Here is a 25,840-nt window from a genome sequence, read left to right on the forward strand (position 1 = left end):
GGCTGCAGAGAAGGGGAACAGTTAAAGACCTTGGTTAGTAGAGAAGAAAACAACAAAAGAACTGGACCAGGAAAGCAAAGACTTAAAGATGGCCACATTCCGCGATGAGACAGAAAGGTTAGTTCGGATTTTCACGCATACCTTGCCCCACCTGTCCCTGCCCATCCCTTGGTCCCCCAGGTTATAAGCGTGTTAGTCACACACACAGAGTTGGCAACGGGGTTTTCCAACAGAAGGTGAGAGAGGGAAGGCAGGCAGTTAAGAAGCAGACCCAATTATGCAGTATTAGTAAGTCCTATGGGCTGAAATGTTAGGGAGTTGAGGGGAAGGGAGGGAGGGGAACAGGGTGTGAGAAAGGGATGGGCTATTGACTCAGGGAATGGACGGATGGGTTTGTTGGCTAACTGGTCAACCAGATGGCTTTCCAGAGAACTGGCTAAAGAGCAAGTTGGTACTGGCCAACTGGCTGACCAGTGACCATGTCGAGTTAATGGGTTAACTGGTTGGTGATGGGCCAGCTGGCTGTCAGACTGGGAGAAGAGTGGCCAAGGCCCCCAGAGAATCCCAGGACTGGCTCAAATGAGAGGCAATTTCATTTGGAGGCAAGGAGAAGGTGTTCCCAGGGAGCATAGGAGGGGATATGGGTGTCTGCTTTTCCTGGGGATGGAGGATAGCAAATAGATCCAAGGAGTCATGGTGGGGGGAGGGGCAGCTCTGTTTTTGGCAGGGGGGTGGGGGGAGGGCTGGGATTTTTTCTTCCCATTTCTGTTCCTTGAGAAAGGAAGAGAGAGTAAGTCACCACCAGAACAGGGAAAAGGAAACTTGCCCTCCATGAGCTGGCAGAAAGCTCACTCTCAGGTCAGAGCTAATCATCCCAAAACCTCCTCCCTCCCCTCCGCCCTCCCACAGAGAACTGACTCCTCCTTCCTGCCTAAACTGACCTTTCAGAGCCCATATTACCCCCAAATTTCCCCCAGTTCTTCAATCACCCCATGCCTATTCTCTTATGCTCCTCTGGGCAGCTGTTCCTCCCAGAATGAAGTACCCCCTCACCACCACCACTCCTATAAGTCCCTGGAATTGGTCAGGCTTTCCCAGCAGCCCAGCCTCCTTCCACACACACCCACAGACCCCCGCGCCTCCGCTCCCCACAGCCAGCAGCAAAAATTCACTCCCCCCCACATACCACACCATAAAAAGGAACAGAGAGGCCCACCTCCCTCTAAAATCCCTTACTCCTCTGTAAACTATCAGCCAGCTTCTTCTACCCCGGACTCTAGAGGCCCCGCCCCCATGTGGCTTTATGTTCATTTCCTCTCCTCATGGTCAAAGAACCACCTTCAAAATTACCCTTTGAGGAGGAGATGGCAAAGGGGCTGAGGCAGCTTCACTTAGTGTATCAGAGATATTGGGACACTACTGCTTCATGTCCATCAAATACTAAACTGTGTGCCCGAGAGTGTGACTGTGAGAAGGAGAGGTCTTCTAGAGACAGATCCATTAGTTAGAGAGTTATTATAACCAGTGGGCACAGGACTAATTCAGTAAGACAATTAATAAGGGCCTTGTATCATTAAAAATAACAGAATTCAATATTAAGCAGCTAGAAGAAGTGCTAAATAACCAATATTAATTATTAGTGATGCAGAAACAGTTTACATAGCAGGAAGACAAGAGTCTAACTGCAGATGCAGAGGCTGGAACAGGGGATAACACGTGGTACAAGGATTGGTCCTATCAGCCAGTAGGACCGTTGGGAAATGAAGAGGCCAACTAGTCAGGACAAGAAACCATTAGCTTCAGGGCAGCTAAACCCATGGCACAAAAAAAGGTACAAGTGCTCTGGTATCACTGCACTAGTCAAACAAGATAGGGGAAAAAAGGTATTCGAGGTAAAAATCCAGCTACTACTCTTTTTTAATTAGAACTGGTTGTGGAGACTAAAACAAGGAAAAAATAGTTTTCGACTTTCATGGACAACTTCAATTTTTTAACAAGTACAAGAGCAAATTAAGAAACAAGATTGAGGGCTTCCCTGGTGGCACAGTGGTTGAGAAGCTGCCTGCCAATGCAGGGGACACGGGTTCGAGCCCTGGTCCCGGAAGATCCCACATGCCGCGGAGCAACTAGACCCGTGAGCAACAACTACTGAGCCTGAGTGTCTGGAGCTTGTGCTCCTTAACAAGAGAGGCTGCAACAGTGAGAGGCCCGCGCACCACGATGAAGAGCGGCCCCCACTCGCCGCAACTAGAGAAAGCCCTTGCACAGAAACGAAGACCCAACACAGCCAAAAATAATAAATAAGTAAAAAGAAAAAAAAAGAGAAACAAGATTGAGGGAATTCCCTGGTGGTCCAGTGGTTAGGACTCCACGCTTTCACTGCCAAAGGCACGGGTTCAATCCCTGGTCAGGGAACTAAGATCCCGCAAGCCGTGCAGCACAGCCAAATTAAAAAATAAGAAAGAAAGAAACAAGATTGAGAGGGCCTTCCACTGATGTGTCAGGAGATCCGGGCTTCCTCTGATAAATAGCGAGGTTGTGGTGGGCGAGACGGGGCCCCTCTAGACCTAGGTATTTCAGATCCAGAACCCGGTCCATGGTGATCATGCCCGAGGGGGCAATTGTGGCCAAATACTAGAGTGGAGCCTCCACTGGAACCCATCCTGGCACCTGTGATGCAGCAGCCCACGCCTTTCCGAATGTCCTTTCCGAATGTCGAATGTCGGGATCGGGAGGGCGGAGGCTTCAGACTAACAAATGAGCAAGGAAAGCTTTGCCCCACCCACAGAAACAGCTAGAGGGCTCCTGGAGCCCACGAGCACAAGGATGACAGTGCATGATGAGTGAGGAGGGCATGAAGAAGTCAGTCATTGTAGCAAGTGTAACTTACCATGGCCAAGGGCCTTTGACAAAGCTCTACCCCATCTTCACCTTGATCTATCGGCATAGCTCCAGCCCTTCAAGAAAGCCAAGAAGGGGATTATACGCACAAATCACAACAGTCTGAGTGAAGGCAATCTCTGTGGAGCTTGAGCAAGAGACGCTCAGGACAAAGAAAAGAGGATTCAGAGATAAGAGGGGCCCATTTTTCCAAAAGACAAGCAGAACATTTAGATGTTTCAAGATTTCGGAACACCCAAGAATGGCGGTACCACAAGACGAACGACAGGCACCTTAGCAGTGCGCACCAAGGCCGACAGCCAGGCCCTCCCGGGAGGCAGGAAAATGGAATCAGACTCCCATCCTCCCACTTCCTGCGGGACAGCCTTGGGCCAGCTCTTCAACCTCACTGGTGAAATAGGAGTGTCTCCCACTTCACAGGATTGTTAGAAAAGTTAGGTGAGATTCAAAAGAGAAAAGAGACCCTTGAACTTGGGGGTTCCGGAGGAGGAGAGATGTGAGGGTGCAATCTCAACAATGCTGTAAGAAAGGGACAGGTCCTGAGGAGACTCTGAGGGGGCGGGAGAGTAAAGTGAGGTAGAGCTTTTCCCAGAGGACAAGAGATATTTCTGGGCTCGTATGAAATAGATCTGCTGGATCCTCATGTCCAAAACCTCACCAACTGGCTTCAAGAAAGAGCCCAAAGGAACCAGCAAAACCACTAGAAAAACAAATAAAAACACTCAGTAGTTGCTGGTATTAAGCCCTCAAGGAGCTTACCATGCAGAAATAGAGAAAAGAGGTGAACACAAATCATTGACCATGCAGACGGAGTGTGATGATACGGCCAGAACACAGCAAAGAGGGAGACTGGCCAGGGGACCCGGAGGATCAAGGAAGACCTTACAAAAAAGGTGGCGGTTCAGCTGGGCCTGAAGGATTGGAAAAAAAAAAAACCCACAACTAACAATAATGACGGCAGCAAGCCCTCCGCTGCTCACGCGGTGCCAGGCACAGGCCACCACCTCAGTTAGTCCTCAAAGGCCCCTCTCACTTTGCACAGAGAGGTTACATTACTTGCCTCAAGTCACTCCAACTAGTGGCAGAGCTGGGATTTGAACCCAGTCTATCCGACTCAAACCCCAGCTCTAGGGTTTCACCCGGCAGAAAGGAGGGTGAACGGTGGGAGCTCTGTGGGAATGAGGTGGGCAGCTCGGGAAGCCAGTATGGACAGGGTGTGTACAGCACCACAGTTAGGCCCTAAGATGGGGCGTGTGACAGGCCGGAGAGACAGGGCAGCCCAGGCCGGAAGGGGAGGAAGTCCCAAGTGCCTGCCAGGCCCCATCCTTGGGGGATGTCCCTCCTTGGGGCCCAGGGGGGCTCCCGAAAATCTCCCCACTGAGGAACGGCCTCATGGGAGCTGAGCGGGTGGAAGCTCCACATGGTATTTTGGGAGCCAGCTTGTCTTCCAGAGTTCATGCTGGCTAGTGATGAAATGGGTTGGCACTCGGCTTGCATGGTGGGGGGAGGCATACTGGGTGTGGGAGGAGGGTGGGCCCAGGATTAAAAATAGGCCTCAGGGAATCCTCAGATGGAATTATTCCTGCAAAGATCCCCCAAGAGACACCACCGGGCACAGGGTCCTCAGGGCTGGGCTCGGAGGGAGAGGAGGGCGAGAGCGGGGTGTGGTCTGAGTCAGGTGTCCTCCGATCCTGACTGCAATGTTCTAGGAGTCTCTGGATGATTCCGGGGACCACTATCTGGTTCAGGGGAGGGGTTGAAATGCCTCCTTCCAGTCTCCCAAAGCTGCAGGACCAAGAGGAAGGGAGACCCCTCAGTGCTTGCCCTGGGGCAGGCTCTCCCCAGGAGGCAGTCTCCCCAGCTGTTCTAATCACTTGGGGAAAACAATGTGGATCCCAGTGTTCTCAGATCCCAGCCATCTACCCTAAAGGCAGAAGCAGATGTCATTTCTTACCTCAGCCCCCCACCCCCGTCTTTGCTCCTGGCCACTCCCAACCCAACGTCACTCCTAAGATCATAAAAGGATCTTTCCAACCCCAGGACACCATGTGGCCCCTGTATAAACATGTCTGCACAGGGTTTCTCCCCTTCGTCGCACTACTGACATTTGGAGCCAGATAATTCTTTGCTGTGGGGCTGCCCTGTGCATTGTGGGATGTTTAGCAGCATCTTGGCCTCTACCCACTACATTCTAGTAGCACCCTCCCCGAGTTGTGACACCCACAATGCTTCCAGACATTGCCAAGTGTCTCCTGGGGGGCACTCCGCCCTCGGTTGAGAACCACTGCTCTAGGGACAGCAGGACCCAATAAATTATTAGAAGCCCTGAAAGACAGGCACTCAAAAGGCCTGGTGAGGATGGACTTGGTCACAGGCTAGGCCCCGAGCGAGGGCAATGAATCCAGAGCACAGCCTTAGGGCTGCCATTCCATCCCCCTGATGGTCACAATGACCAAAAACGGGCTGCAGCTCATATTTACGGATGTGGACTGGAGTCAAATCAATCTCTCCAGAAACCCTTTCTAAGGAGACCTCTCAATCCAAGTCCTGAAGCAGACACCCTCTGTGGCCCCGAAGGCTTATGTTCAGGTCATGACCTGACTCTGCTCTGACCCATCCGGGACAGCAGGCCAGGGGGACGTGGTCACCAGTTACCAGCTCAGACCCAGGACTCTGTGAGCCCCGGGACAAGGCTACTATGGGGCCCTGTCCACACTCAGTACTGCTGAGGCCAGGCCTCACCCCCTCCGTATGGCGTTCCCGCCTTCCCTGGTCACAGACCTCTCCCTCCTCTCTAGGTCTCTCGAGTTCCTAGAACCGTTTAAGATTCCTGCCACTCAGGTGGCCCTTGTGTGGCTTTGCTCTGTTCACTTTTAACAGACTTATCCTGTGTCCTCAAGAGCCAAAGGGCTGGGAGGGCGGGGCCCATGTCTTTTTTCCCTCGGTATCCAGTATAGATGGACAATACATTGGCCAAAGGACACGTGGATAGGGACTCTGGGCTTGTAGCGTGTTGCCAAAGGCAGCACCAGGTGACAGCACTGGGCCTGGGGAGGGAACATCAGCAAGAAGGCAACTCCGCCCACCCCTGCAGTAAATGTGGGTGGAGCCTGAAAGTATGACAAACAGCGCAAATACTCAGGTTTGCTCAGACGGTGGTGATAACACAAGACAGCCCTCCGGCAGGGTCAGGGGATGATGCGACATGAAGGGGGCACCACCCTGAGGAGGAGTGCCGCTCTTCAGAGCTCAGGGCGCACTGAGAGCAGGTGCCTGGGTGGGAGCCCGACTGCAGCAGGGAGCAGCGGCTCGGAAAGAGCAGGCGGATTAGTCACGGTGTCCCTACAGCAAGGGGAAGGCACCAGAGGAGGGGGACTCCCCATTAGATCGTCACTCAGTGGGTTGAAGAAGCGCAGGTAAGAACAGTGTGAGGTCAGCCGGAATCCCACCCCCGCCCACTATGAGCCTTTCAGGGGGAAGAAGGGGAGGAGGAGAGGGCAGGTGACAAAGACGGTGAAGAGGAGAGACATCGGAAGTTCAGCCACCAGGAAGCTCAGCTAGAACCAGGAGATACAGAGCAGATACCTAGTAAGAGAAGGGCTACAAACCAGCCGAGACAGCACCTCCCAGGCACAGAGGCTCCGTGTTCCTGGTTGCACTGAGCTTGCTGGGGGTGGAGCTGGAAAAGTGTCCCTGCCACCAGCTACAGAAACTGGTGGACCCGGAGAGAAGGACCAGCAAGAGTCTGGGCACTTGGGCCTCAGGTGCCAAGCGATCAGGGCACGGAGTCAGAAGGTGGATCCAGGAGCCACTAAGGATGCACAGCGGCTTCTCCTGCTTTGGAAGAAGGGTCTGGCTTGGACTCTGCTTGAGGCGGGAACTTCTCAGGGCTGGAAACAAGCTGTGGAGGCTGCTGTCAAGCAGAAGCCCAGCCAGAGGGAATGCTTCGCCTGCCATAGCCACCCTGTGCCTTGTGAGAGGCGAAGAGGCCACTGCACTGAGAGGACAGCGCCGATGCCCAGAAGCATCAGCCCCCAGGGTGGGGGGGAGTCTGGGAGATGGAGCTGAGGGGACGCTGAGGACACTGTCCTGCCTGCAGGGGCTGCCCCAAGAGTCTCCTCGAGCTCCCATATGGGCTGGCCTGGAAGCCACGGAAAGACAGCCACCGACCCATGGGAGAACCTGCACCCCTTTGGAGGGAAAGGAAGGGACAGGAGAGAGAGGGTACTGCCCGGACGAGAGGCAGGACCAAGCACCTCGCCAGTCCGTTCCCCTCTCACGCCTGCTTCCCCGACCTTGCTCTGAGCCCAGGCCTGCCTCTGCCCTAGAAAGGCCCCGCCTAAGGGTAGGCCACACCCCACCCCACCCCACATGGCCCAGGCTTCCTGCCCTAATGGTACACTGACTCAACCAGAGTCTGGCCAGAGTCTCCCCATCCCGTAGCCCCCAAGGGCCCCGCCAGTTCAGGTTCTATCTCATTCCTCCCAGCCCCCCAGTCGCCCTCCTGTCAGATGACCTGATTCCTCAGCCCCAACCCTTGAACCCGGCCCCTGGCACCAATCGGAGCCTGGCCCTTCCTCTTCCCTCGGGCTCTGGCCCCGAGGCAGCCTCCTCCCCAGCGCAGCATCCTGGTCCTTGAAGCCTGCACACTGCAGGCTGCGCTCCTGGACCCTCCCAGCCCACCCGCGGCCTAAACCTTCTTCAGAACCACGCCTTGCTGCTGGCCCTGAAGCCTCGCCCCACACCCCAGGCAGCCCGCTCTCCCCACTCCCGTACTGTCCCAGATACAGCTGGCCCCTGGCCTTCTTGCTCCCCCTACCTGGCGCAGGTTTCGAGTGACCCGGACGTCGTGCCAGGCGTTGTCGTTGAACTTGCCGTTGACGGGTTCCACAAGGGCCTCAAAGGCTCCCGAGCCCAGGTTGATGACAAGCCAGACGGCCCCAGATTTGAGGGACAGGTTGACATAGTCGGCCGACTTGCCCGTGTGCAGCATCAGCCCGTTGCGCTGCAGGGTGCGGAAGGCCAGCGTGATCTCGTCCGTGCTGCTCTGGATCGGGTTGTGTGACAGGTCATAGCAGAAGAATTCATTGCCTTTGAAGGTCGCCACAAACTCCTCCTTGCCTGGACGCCGCGGTGGGGAAACAGGAGAGGGCTGAGTGGGGCAGGGCACTCCAGACCCTCCCTCTTCCCCTCCAGCCACCCAGGCGCAGGTCCTGGGCACCAGGAGCCCCTCGATCCCAACTGCAAGCTTTAGGCTCTCTCCCCTCCCCGTGCTGTCCACCCTCCTCTCTGGACCCTGCCGTCTTTGATGTCAGAAGTCAGCTTCCCCCACGTCTGTCTCCAAAGCAGGAGGCTGCTAAGTGGCTCTCACACTGACAGCTGACAACTTAGCTGCCACAGGGCCAAGAGAAGCAGACGTTCTCACTGTCTCCTCCCCCACTGGCCCTCCATCGGCCACCCCTTAACAAAAGGATGTGGTAGAGCAACAGGAAACTGCACCGGACATCTTCCCAGAGTGCCCCCTACGGCGGGGCACCAAGGGTCTCCTGAGTGCAGCCCACCTCCCCCTCCCGCCTCTTCTCCAGTGATGGCCATTCTCAGTGCCTGGGGACAGTCTGAGGCCTCACCACATGGGATGGGACTAGTAGGCCTACTTTGTAGCAGTGAGCAGATGAGGAGAATGGGGTGGAGGAGGCAGGGGGAAGACACATGGGAGGGCGATGCAGGTGGCAAGGATGTGTGTCAGGGAGCAGTGGGCCATTGGGCGGGGCTGACACAGGTGGCCACCATGCCAGCTGTCACCGCCCCCCCAGCTTCCTAGTCCAACCTGAGAGGACAGCACAGACAGGCCCTAGGTAGAGAGCCTCCAAGGGTCCCCAGAGGGCAGGTGTGGGACCCTGTGTGCCAGGAGATGGCTGGGGGCAAAAGTGCACAGGCAGACCCGGCCCTCGTGCGTGTGTGTGTGAGTGTGCGTACACGGGTAAGCGCCCTGCATGGGGCTCCTTCCACTGGCACGCTTTAAACAGGAGTGAAAACAACTGGAAGGGCCTTAGGGACTTTTAGTGTTCTGTAAGTGGGTGACAATGGCTCCGTGCAAGGAAGGTGGGTCCCAGCCCCACACCTTCACAAGCCGGAGCCCACACAGAGGGAAGAAAACAGGCCGTGGAGTCAAGGGAGCGCAGAGGACCTGGACTCTGACAGTAACTCATTTCTCCTCCCAGCAGGCAGTGGCACAACAGCTGGGCCCACCCACCTTGCAGGGTGGATGTGGGGGCGAACAAGATGGCCGGCCAAGGGCCTTCATGGAGTGCAGAGATTCTCAGCACAGGCCCCCAGGCCCAGGAAGAAGCAGGGCACGATGCCGGTGCAGGGGGCACACGCGGCCTTCAGAGGCCCCCGCCCCCCTGTGGGCCGGGCCCCAGCAGCAGGCGCCGCGTGTGGAAGCCGTGGCTCTCCGGGTGCATCTCCTGCAGATGCCTCTCCCCTGCACAACGGCCCCACTCTCTGCCTCCGGGCAGTCTGCCCACAGACTCAGTCCTCACTGCTTCCGGATGCCAAGGCACCAGCTGCTGCCCCAGAGCCTGGCACCGCACTCACTGCAGCTGGCCAGGCCTGGTTTCCTGAGGTCACAGGGCAGCGAGGCTGGTGGGGCATGGGCCACATGGGGACAGCCACAAGCCCCACCCTGCCTACCTTAGGGCTCCAGTGGGAAGGGCCAGAAAACAAAGACAAGGAGTCAAGGAGAAACAAGAAGGGAAAGACTGGCGATGTGGAGGGAGGCCATGTAGAGAAGGAGAAAGATGGACCATGAGAGACAGAAGGGAAATGGAGACAGCGCAGAGCTGTGAGGGACCAAGAGGTGATGGGGGGAAGCAATCTGGATAAAGATGAGGGCAAGCTGGGAGGGGACAGGTAAGGGTGATGGGAAGAGGGCCCGCAAGGAAAAGGGGACAGAGACCTCCCAGGAAAGGAAGCCAAGGGTTTCTTAGGGCCTTGCTGTTTCCATAGCAACCAGGCCTGCTGCCCAGGCACTGGCAGAGCGGGAGGGGGGTTGCTCAAGGACCAGAAAAGGGAATGTGTTTGACCTTGAGTTTGCTCTGCATCCTACTCCCTCCCTGAAGCTGGGCCTCCCCTTCCACTCCCTCACCTTCACTGCAGTCAAAGAAAATATTAAAGGGAGACTCAAAAAGAAAGAAAGGAAAGAATAAGGCAACCACGTGAAAAAGTGATTGGAACAGAACAAAAGAGGCCAGTAAAAAGGAGAGAGGCGGGCCTAAGGCTGGACCACGGCTGCCAAGGCAAAGTGGAGAAATGAGGCCATTCCTCGACTCCTCTGGGCTCTAGCTCTGGTCTCCTAGGAGAGGAAGCAGAGCCAGCCACTCTGGAGCCAGAGTCTACATGTTCTCCAACGCCCGTCACCGCCACGGACCCAGGTAGGCCCAGGGATGGAAAGAGGCTTGGAGCAGCCAGAGGGAACCTGAAAGAATTGGGGGAAAGCGACAAAATAGATGAACAAATGCGAACAAGAAAACCCAAGGTGGTGGGAAGGACAGAGATAGACCCTGAGTGGGGAGGAGGCAGTAGGACCTCTAGGGATTAGTGTGTCAGGTAAGCAAGTGGGGGCTGCCCTGACAACCGTGCTCAGAAGAGCACCAACCAGATCTAAGAGGAGCGAGACCTGGAACAGCAGGGGGCGCTCTCCCCCACCTCACCGCGCGGACGACCCCGGAACCACAACTCCCAGCAGCACTTGAACAGTTACCGGCTCCTAATAGCCCCTGGCACTGGAAGGGGGTCATTGCTGATGCCTGTTTATCTCCCAGGGTCGGGGAACGTGGAGCCCCACAAGTGCCCACAGTCAAGCTGAATGTGGCTGGAGACCAGTTGCTGTGGTCCTGGATCTCTAATGGCCATGGGGGGGCAGAGCGGCTGCCTCCTTTCCAGGCCCAGCTCAAAGCCCTCCTCTGGGAAGGTCTCCAGCCCCCTTAGCCCCTCCCTACGCTCAAGCACCACAGCTGTCTGTTCAGCTCATTTGGCTCTTACTGCCTAGTAACATCTTGTACTGCTCCCTTGAGAGGAAGTGTGATGTGAGAAAGAAGACCTGGGCACTAATGCTGGCTCTTGCACCAGCTTTGTGACTTTGGCCAAGAGGCAACATCTCTAAGCCCCAGCTTCCTCCTCAGGACAAAGGAACTCATCATCGGCCTACCTCACAGGTCGCCGTGGGCATCTAGAAAGAGACCAGACCAGGTGAGGCTTCATAAACTGTAAACCATTCCACAAATAAACGACCCTTACGCTGGAATGTAACTTTCTCTGTGTGTATGTGCTGCCTCTCTCTCTAGATCAATGAATAAATTAACTCCTCTGCACAAAGTCCGCACTTTCCCTATACTTCGCACGTACCACACTTTATTGTAGTTCTTTTTTAGAACATCAGTGAGCCCCTTGAGAACAGAGCCCATTCACCCATTTAAAATAAATCTGCTGAGCACACACCTACATATGTGCCAGGAGCTGTGGAAAGCATCAGGGGTACACGAACGAAAACACCCAATCACCGTCCTCAGGGAGCTCGGTGGAGTTGGGGAGGCAAACAGGTAAAGTGACAGTTACTCGCCGTGTGGCGAGTGATGTAATGGAGGTGTAGACAAAGGGAACGCCGAGCAGCTTCTGGGTTTGCCTGGGGAGTTTGGGGGAGACTTCCAGTGTGGTGGCCTGGCTGCTTTTTCGAGAGTCAGCTGAAAGAGATACCAAATGGTTGGGGAAGAGGGCAGGGATGGCAGAAATGCAGGCCAACAGAACAGCAAGTACTAAAGAATGGGACTTGATAGCCCCAGGGCTTGGCACCCACTGGAACTCCTTGAGGGGTTGCTACACTGCCCTGTAAACTTCTTAGGGAAGAGAGTCTCTTAAGAGAGGCAGCCTCACACAGGTTCGAGCCCTGGTCCGGGAAGATCCCACATGCCGCGGAGCAACTAAGCCCACGAGTCACAACTTCTGAGCCCACGTGCCACAACTGTTGAAGCCCGCGCGCCTAGAGCCCGTGCTCTGCAACGAGAAGCCACTGCAGTGAAAAGCCCGCGCACCGTAAAGAAGAATAGCCCCCTCTCGCTGCAACTAGAGAAAGCCTGCGCACAGCAACGAAGACCCAACGCAGCCAAAAATAAATAAATAAAATAAATAAATTTATTTAAAAAAAAAAAAGAGAGAGAGAGAGGCAGCCTCAGTGAAGAAAAAAAAAAAGGAGCTTGAAACCTACAGCCCTGAGACAGGATAAAGGGCCCCGGGCTGGCCTCAGGGGCATTGGCAAGCATCAGTTTCCTCATCTGTAAACCAAGGGCAATGAGCCCTTCCACAGGGGGTTGTCAAGGCTCATTTAGGTGACGCATGTGATACACAACTTATTATAAATGCCACATCTCCCAACCAGAATCTCCCTGGGCTGACACCTATCGTGCTTGCAGAATTTGATGGTTAAATGGGGGGCTGACCCTGCTGCCTAGCCACTCTCCCAGAGAAACAGATACTTTCTAGTCATCCCTGTTCTTTGGCCTGAACAACTACCACCAAAAGACATCTGTGGGGACTTCCCTGGCAGTCCAGTGGTTAAGACTCAGCGCTTCCACCACAGGGGGCATGGGTTCAAGCCCTGGTCGGGGAACTAAGATAAGCGCGGCCAAGAAAAAAAGGACATCCATGTTCTAGAAAGAGGTCATCAGGACAACTGGGCTTTGGGAAAGAAATGGAGGTTTGTGGCCATTTACACCGAGGCAGGTACTGCGGGTGGACCTCAGAGGGAGTTGAAGGGTACATGCCTCTATTGACTCAGCTGCCCTCCAGAAAGTGAAGTTGGCCTACAGAGGGTGAGGGCTGGGCTCTCTGGGGACCGTGGGGTCACTGACCTTTTGTCGGCTGGTGCACATCGCTGGCTCCTCCTCTCCCGGCCCCCCCCTCGGAGAACAGTAAGGACCCTACTGGAGAAGCAGAATTGGGGAGTCAGGCACAGGGGGCTACCCAGGCAGTCCCACCCCAGCCTTGAGGCGATGGAGGGCCCTGTCCAGGGCAGAGGGCCGGCTTGGAGGTACAGGGTCAGGGTGGGGTGCTGCTCTGGGGACTCGCTCGCTTCAGGGCCTCTGGGGAAGGAGCCAGTTGACAAACGGGGAACCATCAGCCCCACAAACCCCGTCAGACTCACGACCACTGACCTCCCCTTCTTTGCCCAGGGGCGGGGAGACGAGCAGAGGAGCAGAGGCCTCGCTGCTGGTTCAGGAGCCCCTTCTGCCCAACAACGTGCAAACAGGTCAGACCTCTGGCCCTGGGGGCCCTGACCTCCCGTCCAGATTCTCCCCCACTCTCGGCCGTGCTCTGCTGGGCCAGGTTCCTCTTCTTCAACTAGTCCAACAGCCTGACAGAGCACCCCTCTTCCAAAACTGCCCCGTTCCCGCACCAAAGCCCTCTTCTCCTCTTTGCCCATCCTCGAGGCAAGCTGGTTCTCCCTCTACACCTGTTCCTTTACTGCAGTGAGTGCTCTCAATGTTGCCTTCATCCACTTCTTGGCCAGTTAGGCCGCGGGGCTTCCCAGGGGCAGGGCCATGCGCTCTGTTTGCTCCTTGTCCCTCCACTGTGCCCTCAGCAGGGCTGCGCACACCAGGAGGTCCTGCCTGGCTGGCAGCACTAAATCTTATCTCCACAGTGGATGTGGGAAGGCCTTTCTCGGGGAGGACTTCCCGCTCGCCACCGCCCAGCGCCCCCAGTCCAGGCCTCCAGAGTCCCGCAGGCACTCGTCACCATGTCTGGCCTCCAGGCTGCCTTAAGTTCTCCAGCCAGCCCTGACCAGCGGCTCCCAGGCACCACACCTACTGCCAGACCCCATGAGATGGTTCTTAAGGGGAACTCAAGAATGGAGTTTAAAAGTCCTGGGGGCTTCCCTGGTGGCACAGGGGTTGAGAGTCCACCTGCCGATGCAGGGGACACAGATTCGTGCCCCAGTCCGGGAGGATCCCACATGCGGCGGAGCGGCTGGGCCCGTGAGACACAGCCACTGAGCCTACGCATCCAGAGCCTGTGCTCCGCAACAGGAGAGGCCACAACAGTGAGAGGCCCGCGTACCACAAAAAAAAAAGTCCTTGTCTGGGCCCTTATTCCAACCCCAATCCCCAGAACTGAAGCTAGAATAACACCTGGGCTGTGGCCTTTCGGGAGGTGGAGGGGTGGCTTTAGGGATCCTTCAGGGCTTCATCTAGGACAAAGGTGAGCCACAGCCAGCAAACCCAGAATCAGGCACTGAGATGCAAGAAGGATGTGAGTAAACCCACCAGGCCCTGACTCCCCACTCGGGACTTCCTCTTTCCCCACATTTCTTACCATAATTTCACATCCTTGCAAGAATCCCAGGCCTCTACCTCCCCAGACCTAAATGCATCCTAAATTCCCGATCTGAGTCTCTCCCCACAGCCCAGCCTTCATCCTGTAGGCTTCTCCTGCCTACAGGCTAAGGATACCACCCTGTCCTTATGGAAGATGAGCCCCAACAGAGGACCAACGGGGCAGGGAAGCAGTGCCTGAGGATCTGGGAGGGAGTCAGCAACAGGGAGGTCAGAGCTAGGGGATCAAGGTCAGGACTCCTGGGGTCTGTCTCCAGGTTTGCCGAACACCAGGGCTTTTAAAGATGGTAAGGACTTGGTCGAAGGGAGGCTAAAAATAGATGAGCAGTCCCAACGGTACCACCAATTAAACGCTGCGTAATCACTAGCAAGTCACTTCATCTCTCTGGACCTAAATGTCCTCATCTGTCAAACAGGGTCAGGAGACATCCAGAAGACACAAGGGTGAGGGTGTACGGGGGTGGGGGGAACTGCTGTGGAAAGGGGGCATCCCACAGCGATGAGGGGAATGAGGCTGCCTAAAATCCACTTCCTCCAGCCCATGCTTTTCTCTTTTTATTTGGGTTCACAGAAAAGAAAGAATGAGCAGAATGAGCAGAAGGAAATAAAACACCACCATGAGAAAGAAAAAAAAAAAAAAGCAAGATACACTATCAGGAAAACGCAAAAAGGTGACTGGAGACAACGGCAGGAGTTCAAACATCTCTTGATGTCAGAAACCAAGGTGGGATGAGGGCGGATGGAGTGTGTCGGGGGAGGTGGGAGAGGGGAGAGCACACACGGGGACCAGCCCCCACCCACCCCAGCGCCCAAATAAAATAAAGACAAGGCAGAGGAAGGGGGTAGGAAGGCAGGAAGGAGGCGGGACAAGTGGAGGAGGGGGAAGGGGGGCAAGGCGGGGTGGACAGAAAATCCAGGTGCAGGTTGGGGGCCATCCAATCCAATCCAATCCAAACCAAGCCAGAACTTCAAACCATACCTTCGCTGTTTAACGTCAGGTGAGCCGGACCTTGGAAAGGGAAGGAGAGAAAGAAAGAAAGGAGACAATAAAAGAAGAAAAAAGAAAGAAAAGGGGAAAGAAACAAAGAAAACACGAGTCATCAAAATCAGCCAGAGAGAGGGGAGAAAAAAGCTTTTGCTGCCACAATTTAAAAACCCTTTTTAACTTGTGACAGACATCGGGGGAAAGCCCCCAGCCCAGAGCTGAGGAAAGGGGCCCGATGCCGAAACAGAGGGTGGAGGGCACGAGAAGCGGGGCAAGAGAGAGAGAGAAGGGGGGCGCCGGAGACGGTGAGGGGGGTACAGGCAGAACCAGAGGAAGGATTGGGGCAGGGAGTCACTGCAGGGGGAGAGGAGATTTTGGTTTCTTTTTTTTTCTTCTTGCCGGAAAAAAAAAAGGAAAAGGAGGAGAAGCATGAGGCTGGGAGGGCTGCTTTTTCCTTTTTCTTTTTTTCTTTTTTTTTTCTTCCGGGAGGCGGAGAGAAAAAAAAACAGTCAACGAGAAAAACGATTCGGATGGAGGAGAAAATAAAACACGACACAAAAATCAAAGCCACCTGGAGAGAGAGAGAGTGTCCTGTTAGCGCGGGATTGAGCAGACAAGAGGGATATACAAACCCCCCCACCCCACCCCATCCCGTTACCCCTCGAGCCTGGCAGAGACCGGGAAGACGGGGGTATGAAGAGCCTGGACCTAGAGGGAATCTCCCACCAAAGGGGGCTGTGGAAAGGTATCTGTCCAGGTCCAATCCTCCCAACAGCCTCCAAATGGGTAACAGGCACCCTGCCCACCCGGATTCTACGAGGAAACTGAGATTCAGGAGGACAAAGTTAGAGAGACAGCAGGTTGGAGGAAACAGGATCTAGGGAAACACTGGAGCAAGGATGGGGGCCTGGATCCTTCCACAGGGAGGACTGGGAGGCCAGGCCAGCACTCTTGGACAGCAAAGACCAAAGAGGGCAGCCAAGACCCATGGGCGGGAGCCCCAGCTCTCTGAGAGGTCGACACACCTCATTCGAAACTATTCTACAGATCCCCTTTCTCTGGACAGGCCCTCACTGAGGTGACCCAAAAGCTGAATTTTGAAAAGGGAAAACAGAAGCCTGACAGCCAAGACTGAGAGCAAGATTGTCTGGGATTTTTTTTCAGGGGTGCCTTGGTCCCTTGAGAGAGCCTGGTCAGCCCTGATTTGGGGCCCCCCCAGCCTTAGGGGGAGAGACTTTGGCCCACTGGACCAGTACCCCAGTCCCCAGAAGGCATCAGCCAAGGAACACCCTCCCTCAGAGAGGCTGCAGCACATGCCCCACAGCTGAGCTGAGACCCCAGGGCTCCCTGAGATGACCAGCCCCACCGAACCGCAGCCCTCGCCTCCCCCATCCCTGCACCCGTGGTGTCTGGCCAAGAGGATGGGGAAGGAACAGCCCTGCAGCACCACCTCACCCTTGGAAACCATCCCCACTGCTGAGGCCATGAGATGTGGGCCCTGGGGGTAGAAAGCCAGGACCAGGATGCAAGACAGGGAAAAGCGCTCCAGGAGTCTCTGGGGCAAGGCTGAGGGCCAGGATGCCTGGGTTCCAAAAAGAAAGGCAGCAAAAAGGCCAGAAGGGCATGGCCGGGGGCCAAGGGCCGGGATCCTGTGGAAGATTTGGGTAGATGGTTCATGTTGCCCCCTTCTTGTCTCGCGCAGCACTCATCTCTCCCCAGTGCTGGGTCTGAGGCCAGTCGGGGGAGGGGGCCACAGCTGACACGGGCTGCCTCAGGACAAAACAGCTCTTGGGAAGACACAGGTTTTATCCACAAAACCGGAGGGGACCCAAGCATTTGGACCAAATCTTATTCCTTGCTCCGAACGCCCCCCACCAACTCTTTCCCCCAAAACTACCAGCATCTTCCAAACCCCCTAAATCCAGGACCCAGACCCAGGGCCCTAACCCCTTATCCAATTCTTCCAGGCCCAGGAGCCGAGGGACCTGTGAACCTGTCTCCTGTCCCCACTGCCGCCTGTACCACTGCTCTGGGGGAGTGGCATCTCTGCCTCGAAGACCCTTCCACTGCCCAGCTCCCAGCCAGCCTCATTAGCATAACGCACTCTCCCTCTGTCGCCACGGCAACCAGCTGCTCAGCTCCCTCAGGAGTGAGAGCACCAGCCATCTTGGGGAAGGGGAGGCCGGTTCCCTGCCCCGTCTACCTGAGGCTCAGCCCAGCCTGGCCCGAGGGTGCTCTCCCTAAAGCCTGCCTTACCCCGTGGCCTGAAATCTCTGCTCTCCCCATGCCCCAGCCCCCCTCCTTACACCCCTCCCCACCTCTACCTGTGGCATCAGTCCCTCCTCCAGCCACTGGAGAAGAGGCTGGTAGTGACGGATGGCATTACCAAGGGTCCTCTCCTAGGGCACTTTATCTGGCTGCTTCTGGGTCTTCTCTCCCTGCTACAAAAAGCTAGGGGGAAGGGGGTGGGGCTACCAGGATCCCCAAAAGGAGATGCTCGGCAGGGGCCTGGGGAGCTGGATGGCTGGGTCCCTGGGAGAAAGCTAGGCCTGAGGCACAGTGTCGAAGGACCAGACGAGGGTGAAGGCACGGAGGACTCAGAGATCTGAAGAGGAACCTGCAGAGTCCAGAGCGTAATGCCCCCAAGGAGTCCCCCAGCCCACCCCCCGTGAAGCCACCACTTACCAGACCCACCTCCCCACTCTCAGTCTCGCCCCCTCACTCTCCTGACAAAACCCCAGGGAGGACCAACATCGAAAGAAGGAAGAGGGTTACAGGGGACAAGATTGTGAGACACACAAGCAGCCAGGACACAGAGACACACAGATGCATCACATCCCTGGTGTATACACACACACACACACACAGCCTCAGACACACACCCCTGCACAGCCACTGACCTGCAAGCACACGAAGGGCCACATCCAGACCAGCAGGCCACCATGGCGCCCCCAAGAGGTGGCTAAGTGGTCTCACTCCCCACTTGTCCCCCAAGCCCAGCTTCCCGTCTTGTCTCTCTATTCTACTATTCTACTTGTTTGGAGAAGAACTGTTTCCTTTTTCCTCCCCTTCAGCTCCAGGCCACTGTTCCTCCCCACAGCAGCCCTCCGGTCTCTTCTCTTGGGCTGGCCTCTCCCCCTCCCCATTTCTCCCCTCTCTGCCCCTCCCTCCACTGTGTCCTTCCTCTTCCCGCCTCTACTTACCCCCCTCCTTCCTCTTGTCTGTCTGCCCCCTGCTCCCTCCCCCCGAGCCCCTTTCCTCCACCCTTTTCCCCTCTCTTTCTCCTCCATCTCTCCCTTTGTTCCAGAGGAGACATGACATCAAGAGCAAGTAGAAGTCCCATCAGCACTAAATCTTATCTCCAGCCCTCAGAAGGCTGCGACCACACAGACACGCAGACTCTCTCTCACACACACACAGAGGTAAACACTGACACACGGAGAGGCAGACACAGACAGGACAGATGCAGACACAGATGCAGACGCTCCTACAGAGGCACACGGAGATGTGGGCCACGCCACAGAAGACACGATGCTGGAGGGGCGCACACCTCCACACACACTCAGACACATGTACACAGGCATACGTGTACAGACGTGCACAAAGACACCCAGACACAACAGAGCAGCAGAGCTGCGTGAACAGTGTGCATACAGATACACACACACACACACACACACACACACGGGTGCCTGCCCAGAGGGATTGGGAGACCTGAGGGCACCCAAGGAGAAGGGACATTAGAGAGACAGACAAGCCAAACCATGGACACCACCAGGGAAAGTGGATTCCAGCCCCTTCATTCCTTCCCCAGACTCCTGCATCCAGGGCAGGGCCAGGCCCGGGGAGCTCCCAGCCTGGGGCTGCGTACATGCTTCCCACACCTGCTACTCCAAGAAGAAAGTGTGGGGCAGGTTTGGTGACTGGGGTCCTATCTCCCTCCCAGCCCGCTGCATGCCCTCCCTGTGTGGGCCACATGAGCTCCCCTGCAGCCCAGGTGTCAAGCCTGGTCCATTCAACCCAGTCTTCCCTCCCTGACGTGGTCCACCTCGAAGAAGGAAAAGAAACAGGGAAAAGCACGGTGAGTGAGAGAAGGTTCAGACAGGGACACAGAGAGAGCCTGGGGAAGGACAGAAACAAAGAAACAAAGGGACAGAACCCTGGAGAAAAAGAGAGGCAAAGACAAAAACCAGAAAGAGAGAGAAGGCAAATGAAGCAGAAGACAGGGAGAGAATGGACAGAGAGACCCCGAAGCGAGGCACGTTCCCCGCCCTTCCCCGGGCCTGGGCTGAAGGAAGAAGCAGACCACCCCTACCTACCTAGGCCAGCCCGTGGGACAGGGGACAGGGGACTACAAGTGTGTCAAAGAGGAGAAGCTGCCCCCCAGCCCACATCCCCTGACCTGGGGACCCGACAGCCCCGCCTCTGCCTGCGCTCTTCAGACCCTGGAGCAGATTCTACCCAAGCACCAGCCCCGGCCACACCCCAACCCTTGGCAGCGTGGCCTTTCTAAGCTTCCTCAGCTGGGCTGGGCAAAAACACATCTCCTCAATCATTTCTGGACACTTCTGAATGCTCCAGCCCCATCCCTCCAGCTCCACCCCCAGTCTGGTCTCCTCCCAGGAAAGAAGAAAGGCTGGTGGGCAGATGTGCTGAAGACAGGCACTGGAGGGACGGCCGCTACCAGGCAGTTCTCCCCAGCAAACCGGAAAGAGGGAAAGAGGGACCAGGTGAGAGGCGGGCCAAGGCAGCCAAGAGGACACCCAGACATCCTTCCCTGGGGGCACCACACACGGGCAGGGGAGGGAACCACCAGGCCCCCCGGCGATCGATCTGCCACCCCAGCGACCGAGAGGTATCACTCACCTTCCATGGGGTGCTCCTCTACAGGCCGGCGAGGTTCAGGAAGGGGGATGCAGAAAGAGAGAAAAAAAGGAGGACAGTTAGCGAGGGTACCAAGGACAGGGCTCCAAGGGGAGTGATGGAAGGTGGGTCCAAGCCCCCCCAGGCCCGGACACAAGTCACCCAATCAGGAAGGCCCTGCGGGGATGAGACAGAGACCAAGCTGTTCCCCGAATCAGAGCCTCACACACAGGGTCACACAGTCCAAGGGGACATGAGCCTCGAGTTACACTTCAGGAAACTGAGGCCCAGGACAGGGAGCTAACCGCTCAAGGTCACATGGGAAATCAGAGGCAGAGCCAGGAGCAGCAGTCAGGCGTCCAGCACGCTCCCCCCACCCCCGCACTCCATCGCGTCTCAGAGACAGATGGGGACACGCTCACGCCGGGCTCACCCTCAGTGACACACTGACACACATAGGCACTTAATGATGCAGAGACATGCATAATCTCTCACACGACTCACACCTGAAGCCTGTGCACACTCGGGCCCAAGCACTCCCCACCGCCACCCTGTCGGGGGAGAAAAGTCAACGTACTCAGAAAACACAGTTTCTGCCTCAGAGTGCCGTGTGACTCCCATCCCAGTCGCCCAGTCTCTCTGAGCCCCCAGTACCTCCTCTGCAAAAATGAGACGGGTGGACTAGAGCTCCTCTGAGGACCCTTCTGGCTCTGGTTCTGTGATTCTGGGATAAATGCCTTCTCAACAGCTGGGTGTGGCAAAAGGTCCCCAGGCCGGACGGGCCACTTCAGGGGGCCAGACTGGGCCCATCCCTCTGTCGTGCCACAGCCTTTGGGCAGTCAGCCCTCACCTCTCAGGGGCCTGCCTGGGCCTGTCCCTGGGGCTCACCAAAGAGATCAAGAAAGAAGGAAGGAAGGTAGGAGAGAGGCAGTTCCTTCAACGGAGCTCAAGCAGGCTGGGCTCCGGCCTGCTCCCTAAGAGCGCCAAGAAGGCCCCTCTGAAAGCATTTCTGACCTGCCACCTACCGGGAGCCTTTAGAGGAGGCAACAGGGGGAAAAGGAACAGCACGACCTACAAACAAACAGACCCATCCGGCAAACACACACGCACGCAAGCACACGTATGTGGACCCGGGATACACACGTGTACACGCAAACAGCTGTTCAGGACACACTCATGCCCATGTGCACACACCATCTCCTACCTCCAGCCTCACTTTGTGTTCTCTTCTCATCCGCTCTTAGGGGGTGAGCTAAACTCCAGAAACACACACTCTCATTTGTCACACCTTATAGCACGCCCACAATACACACACACAGGCTGAATGCAGAATCAATACGCACGCTGTGACCTAATACATAATATGAGATGCACACACCACACCACCCCACACTCCCTCCAGGGACTAGAGACACACCCCCCGGGAGGAACACAGCCCCCTTTTGCTATCTATCCATCGGTCTCCTGTTTTCTAAACCTACACACACAAGCCTTTACATATCCACGTGTGTTACAAACACACTTCTATACAACACAGAGCTTCTTTCACCTGACAGCTGCATCCCCCAAAGGCCATGTATACAATGATTTCCTTAAATAAACTGAATCACGTGACATTTATGGTGGGGAGGGGAGCTGGCTAGGAAGGGACCCTCAGGAAAACCCTTGGACTCTCGAGAGCAGCCCTGTGTCCGGATCTCTTTGCCGCAGTGTGCTGGGGCCCTGGTCGGTCAGCACACTCATCTCTCCAGCTCCTGCACAAACAAGGAGGCACATCACCCGACATGGCGGGGATTCCAAACCCTATTCCCACCTGCCACAAATGTGGGTCGTGCTATGCTCAGGAAGGTCAGATGACCAAGTACAGCCTGCTGCCTGCATGAGTCTCCCCTCTCCTGGCTTCGCAGAGGGTCCCCTGGGGACTCACCGGCCTCTCTTTCTCGGCTGCCCTTCGCTTTCTGCTGATTCATCTGTGCCCCTCACCTGCCATCACGGGCCCCTCCAGGCTCAGCCCCAGGCCCTCCACACTCCTCTTTCTTCTCCCTCACTCCTCCATGAGAGTGCACTTTCGCGGCTAAGGGACCCTCAAACCTGTATTTTCATCCCTGGCCTCTTCCCTGGGCGCCAGTCCTGCACCCCCAGCCATGCACTCTGCAATCACTCAGCTCCTGACACCCAGTCCACCACTAAAGCCACATCTGACATCTCCACCCGCTGCAACAAAGCTCCCGTTTCCCTGCCTTCAGCAAAGGCATTGCTCTCCACCAGCGCTTCTTGAACACCCAGCATGTGCCCCACACTCTGCCAGGCTCCAGAGAGGCCAAGAGTTAGCCACATGCCAGACGCCGTACAGACCCTCAACGTGCGTTGTCCGCATCAGCTTCCCAGCAGCCCTCACGAGCTTGGTGTGTCACCTACCTCCTTTGCAAAGAAAAGGACACTTGCCCAGGAGCACAAAATCACCTCTGCCTTTGTCCACTGCGCTCCTAGGTCATCAGAGCCCCCATGCTCACCCCTGACCCCCGGTTTCCTTCATTAGCCTCCTGCTGTTTGGTCCCCCGGCCCATGCCCAGCCTCGCTCTTGGGCACATGTACCAGGTACACCTGACAAGTACTGCCATGATCAACACACATGCACACGCACACGGTTAGAACTTTTCAGTAGCTTGGGTACAAACCTCTCTTCTGTGCTCCTGATCTGCCTTCAGAGAAGCTTGACCTGAGTGTCTCATGGGCTGAATGTCCTCATGTCCAAGATGGACCTCAAAACCCTCGCCCCTGCAAGCCCGTTCCTCCTGCCTGCACTCCCGGATCAGGTCAGACACCCAGAAATCAGCCTTGCTCTTTTTTTTTTTCACACCAATCACCAGGTCCTATCAGTTCCAACTTGTAAAACTCTAAAGCTCGACTCGACTCCTAGAAACACTTTTCATCCCTCCATCACCATCAGCAAAGCCCCAAGGCCAAACCCTCATCAGATCCTCTCCTCGGAACGTTAATAAGCCTCTTAAAGGATCTCCCCCTACAGCCAGTCTTCTTATCCTGCAAGTCACAGTCCAAGCACCACCAAAGTGGTCCAACTGAGTCATGACCCTGCTTAGAACTCTTCAAGGCTTCCCAGGGCCTACAGGATCAAGTCCAATCTTCTCAGGAAAGTCCATTTGGGTTTGACCATGCCTCCCTCCAACCTCCTTTCCTGCGACAGTCCGGGCTTCAGCCACACCCAATTTCTCCCCCTTTCCCTAATATGCCGTGTCTCTGCACATACTATTCCCTCCGCTTGAAACACCCTTCCCCATCCTCATTCCTCTCACCCTCAGCGGCCTGAGAAAGTCGACTCCTGCTTTCAGACCAAGTCAGTATACATTGGTCTATGTTCTGAACTGACCTCCTAGCCATCCTTCTTTTGTGCCAGTTCTCGATATGTAGCTCGGGTTGTTATTTCACTTATCGCATCTCTATTGCGATTGTGTTTCCACGTCTGCTTCCTGGCTGGACTGTGAGATCTCCAAGAGGAAGGACAACGTCTCATTCATCTCTCTATATCCAGCTGCTTACACAGTTCCTGGCTCAGAAAAAGGCATGCCTGTGTTTGTTGAATGAATAAAAAATAAGAAGTGAACACTTCTCACTTACCCAGCACTTCAAATGTGCCTGGCTTTTTCCATGCCTCGTTTCCGTGCTACCTCATCAACAGATACTACTATTACTCCCTTGTAAAGACGGGGAAGTCAAGGCTCAGAAAGTGGAAGAAACTTACCCAAGGTCACACTGCTGGTGAGGGACAGAGTCAAAATCTGAACCAAATCTGTCTGGCTTTAAAAGTTTCGATGGGCTGCATTCTTGGCCTGAAGTTCAGGACTTCTAGAAGCTGGCTTTAATCTACAGTTCTGATTTTATTTCCCATAAAGCACAACCATCTTGGTCTGATACACTCGACTCATACCCTCTGGACTCCTCATTTAGAACATTTTCCTGGCGGGGAAACCCTGGTCTTTCCTTTACCTCCACAAATCTCACTCAGTCATCCTTCAAGATCTAGCCAATTCCCACCTCCTCCTTGAAGCCTTCTCTGACCACGAGGGTTAATAATCATCGTAGCATTTATTGATCACTTAGAATAGTGCCTGGCACATTGTAAAGGATTTCCATGTATTAACTCATTTAGTCCTACAACAACACGTGACCTCCATTTTACAGAGTAGGACATTGAAGAACAATGCAATTCAGCAAACTGTCCAAGTTCACACAGCTAGCAAGTAGCAAAGCCTGGATGAAACCCGTCAGCCCATGCTCTTAACCATTCTGCCACAGGAGGCTTTCCTTGGGAGCATCTATCTCATCTCTGGGATCTTACAGCAGTCGCTCTCTGCACAGCTCTCTCTCGAGCTGTCCATCCCATTCTGCCTAGAGCCGTTTCCAACAGCAGAAACTGTCAGGACCACAGGTATTAGATGTTAGAGCTGACAGAGTGATTCCACATATGTGACTTCATTTACTCAACTTTCATACACACAGGTCTCGAGTGCCTCCCCCGAGGGCATAAATGGCATTGCCTTGGCTAACATGAACTGGGGATTCCAGCAGAGTCATTATCAAGGACAGGGATGAAGACCAGAACCAAAGAAAAGAAACAGTTCTGAGCAGCCAAAACTGACACGATAACAGTTATGCGTTAAAAACTGTTATTTTCTCATAGGAGAGCCTCTCAGACCCAACCCAGAATCCACTCCTTCTTAGCGACATGCAATTCTAACATGCTGGGAATGCTGATTTCCAAGTTCACAAATGGGGGGGGGGGGATATGGATTGTTACCTGACAACTCCTCCTCGGGGCAGAGGTGGAAAAACTAGAAAAAGCTAACATTAAGAACTCAAAAGTCAGGCATCATTTCAGGCAGGGACAAACCTCAACAAAGGAACCACTGTGTGACAGTCCGGTGCAATACCTGAGGGGAATAGAGACATCCTGAGTCATCCAAAAAGGTTAAATCACATTCCAAATATGCTTAGGGAGGCAGAAAGGTGTGCAACGTATTTTTAAAAGATTTCCATCTGAAATGTTGTAAATGCTAGTGAGCGGTGTATTTTAATGCGATAATGCCCCACTTTCCAGGGTGAGTTCCTCCCCGCGGGCTCCGGAAGCCTGTGAGTTTCCTGATCGATTTCCACTGCCCTCTCTCACTGCTGGGACGACAAATACAGGAACACCCTCATCACATAGTGGCTGAAAGGAGAAGCTGTGGCCCAAGGAATCTGGGGTGGTTGCTGGTTTCTAATGAAACGCTGTCCCTAGGCACCTCCAGTAAGCCAAATGCAGGTCATCCACGGACACAGCTGACTGACTGACTCTCCTTTTCGGAGGCAGCATGGAGAAGGTGGGGGGCCCCGGAGTCAGCTCAGTTCAGATCCCAGCTCTTACATCTCACGGGGTGGTCATGCCTTCAAGGCACCCAGCAAATGCCCACTAGCTGTGAGGCCCCGCTCTCTCCTCCCTTGACTGTGTGATCCGATTTACTTTTTGTTCTAACTGCTCCTTCCCTGAGTCTGCGGACACTCCTCTCCCTCTTCCTCCCAAATGAGCCCCCCTGAAGTCTCTTCACCTTCTCCTTGGCCACTTCATCTGATCCCAAAGCTTCAAATACTCTCTCCACACACGTGGCTCCCAGGTCTCTACCTGCAGGCCCACCTTCAACTCAAAGCT

General features: G+C 55.2%; 1 protein-coding gene across 12 annotated transcripts in view; it reads right to left on the reverse strand.

The window, feature by feature from the left end:
- NRXN2 (neurexin 2) overlaps nucleotides 1-25,840 on the reverse strand; it is a gene marked incomplete at its 5' end in the record, with an annotated part of 99,204 nt that overhangs the window by 67,304 nt on the left and 6,060 nt on the right. For 6 of the 12 annotated variants that reach the window (XM_082845297.1, XM_082845298.1, XM_082845295.1 and 3 more), the window contains 4 exons: nucleotides 7,721-8,022; nucleotides 12,807-12,878; nucleotides 15,268-15,297; nucleotides 20,140-20,157. In XM_082845297.1, the coding sequence (XP_082701423.1) occupies nucleotides 7,721-8,022; nucleotides 12,807-12,878; nucleotides 15,268-15,297; nucleotides 20,140-20,157 (422 nt within the window). Of the gene's footprint in view, nucleotides 1-7,720; nucleotides 8,023-12,806; nucleotides 12,879-15,267; nucleotides 15,298-20,139; nucleotides 20,158-25,840 lie in introns of those variants that run through there. The other 6 variants (XM_082845288.1, XM_082845286.1, XM_082845287.1 and 3 more) reach the window with 3 other exon arrangements.

The sequence above is a fragment of the Leucopleurus acutus genome (genome assembly GCF_964270905.1).
Source record: "Leucopleurus acutus genome assembly, chromosome: 8".
Lineage (NCBI taxonomy): Eukaryota > Metazoa > Chordata > Mammalia > Artiodactyla > Delphinidae > Leucopleurus > Leucopleurus acutus.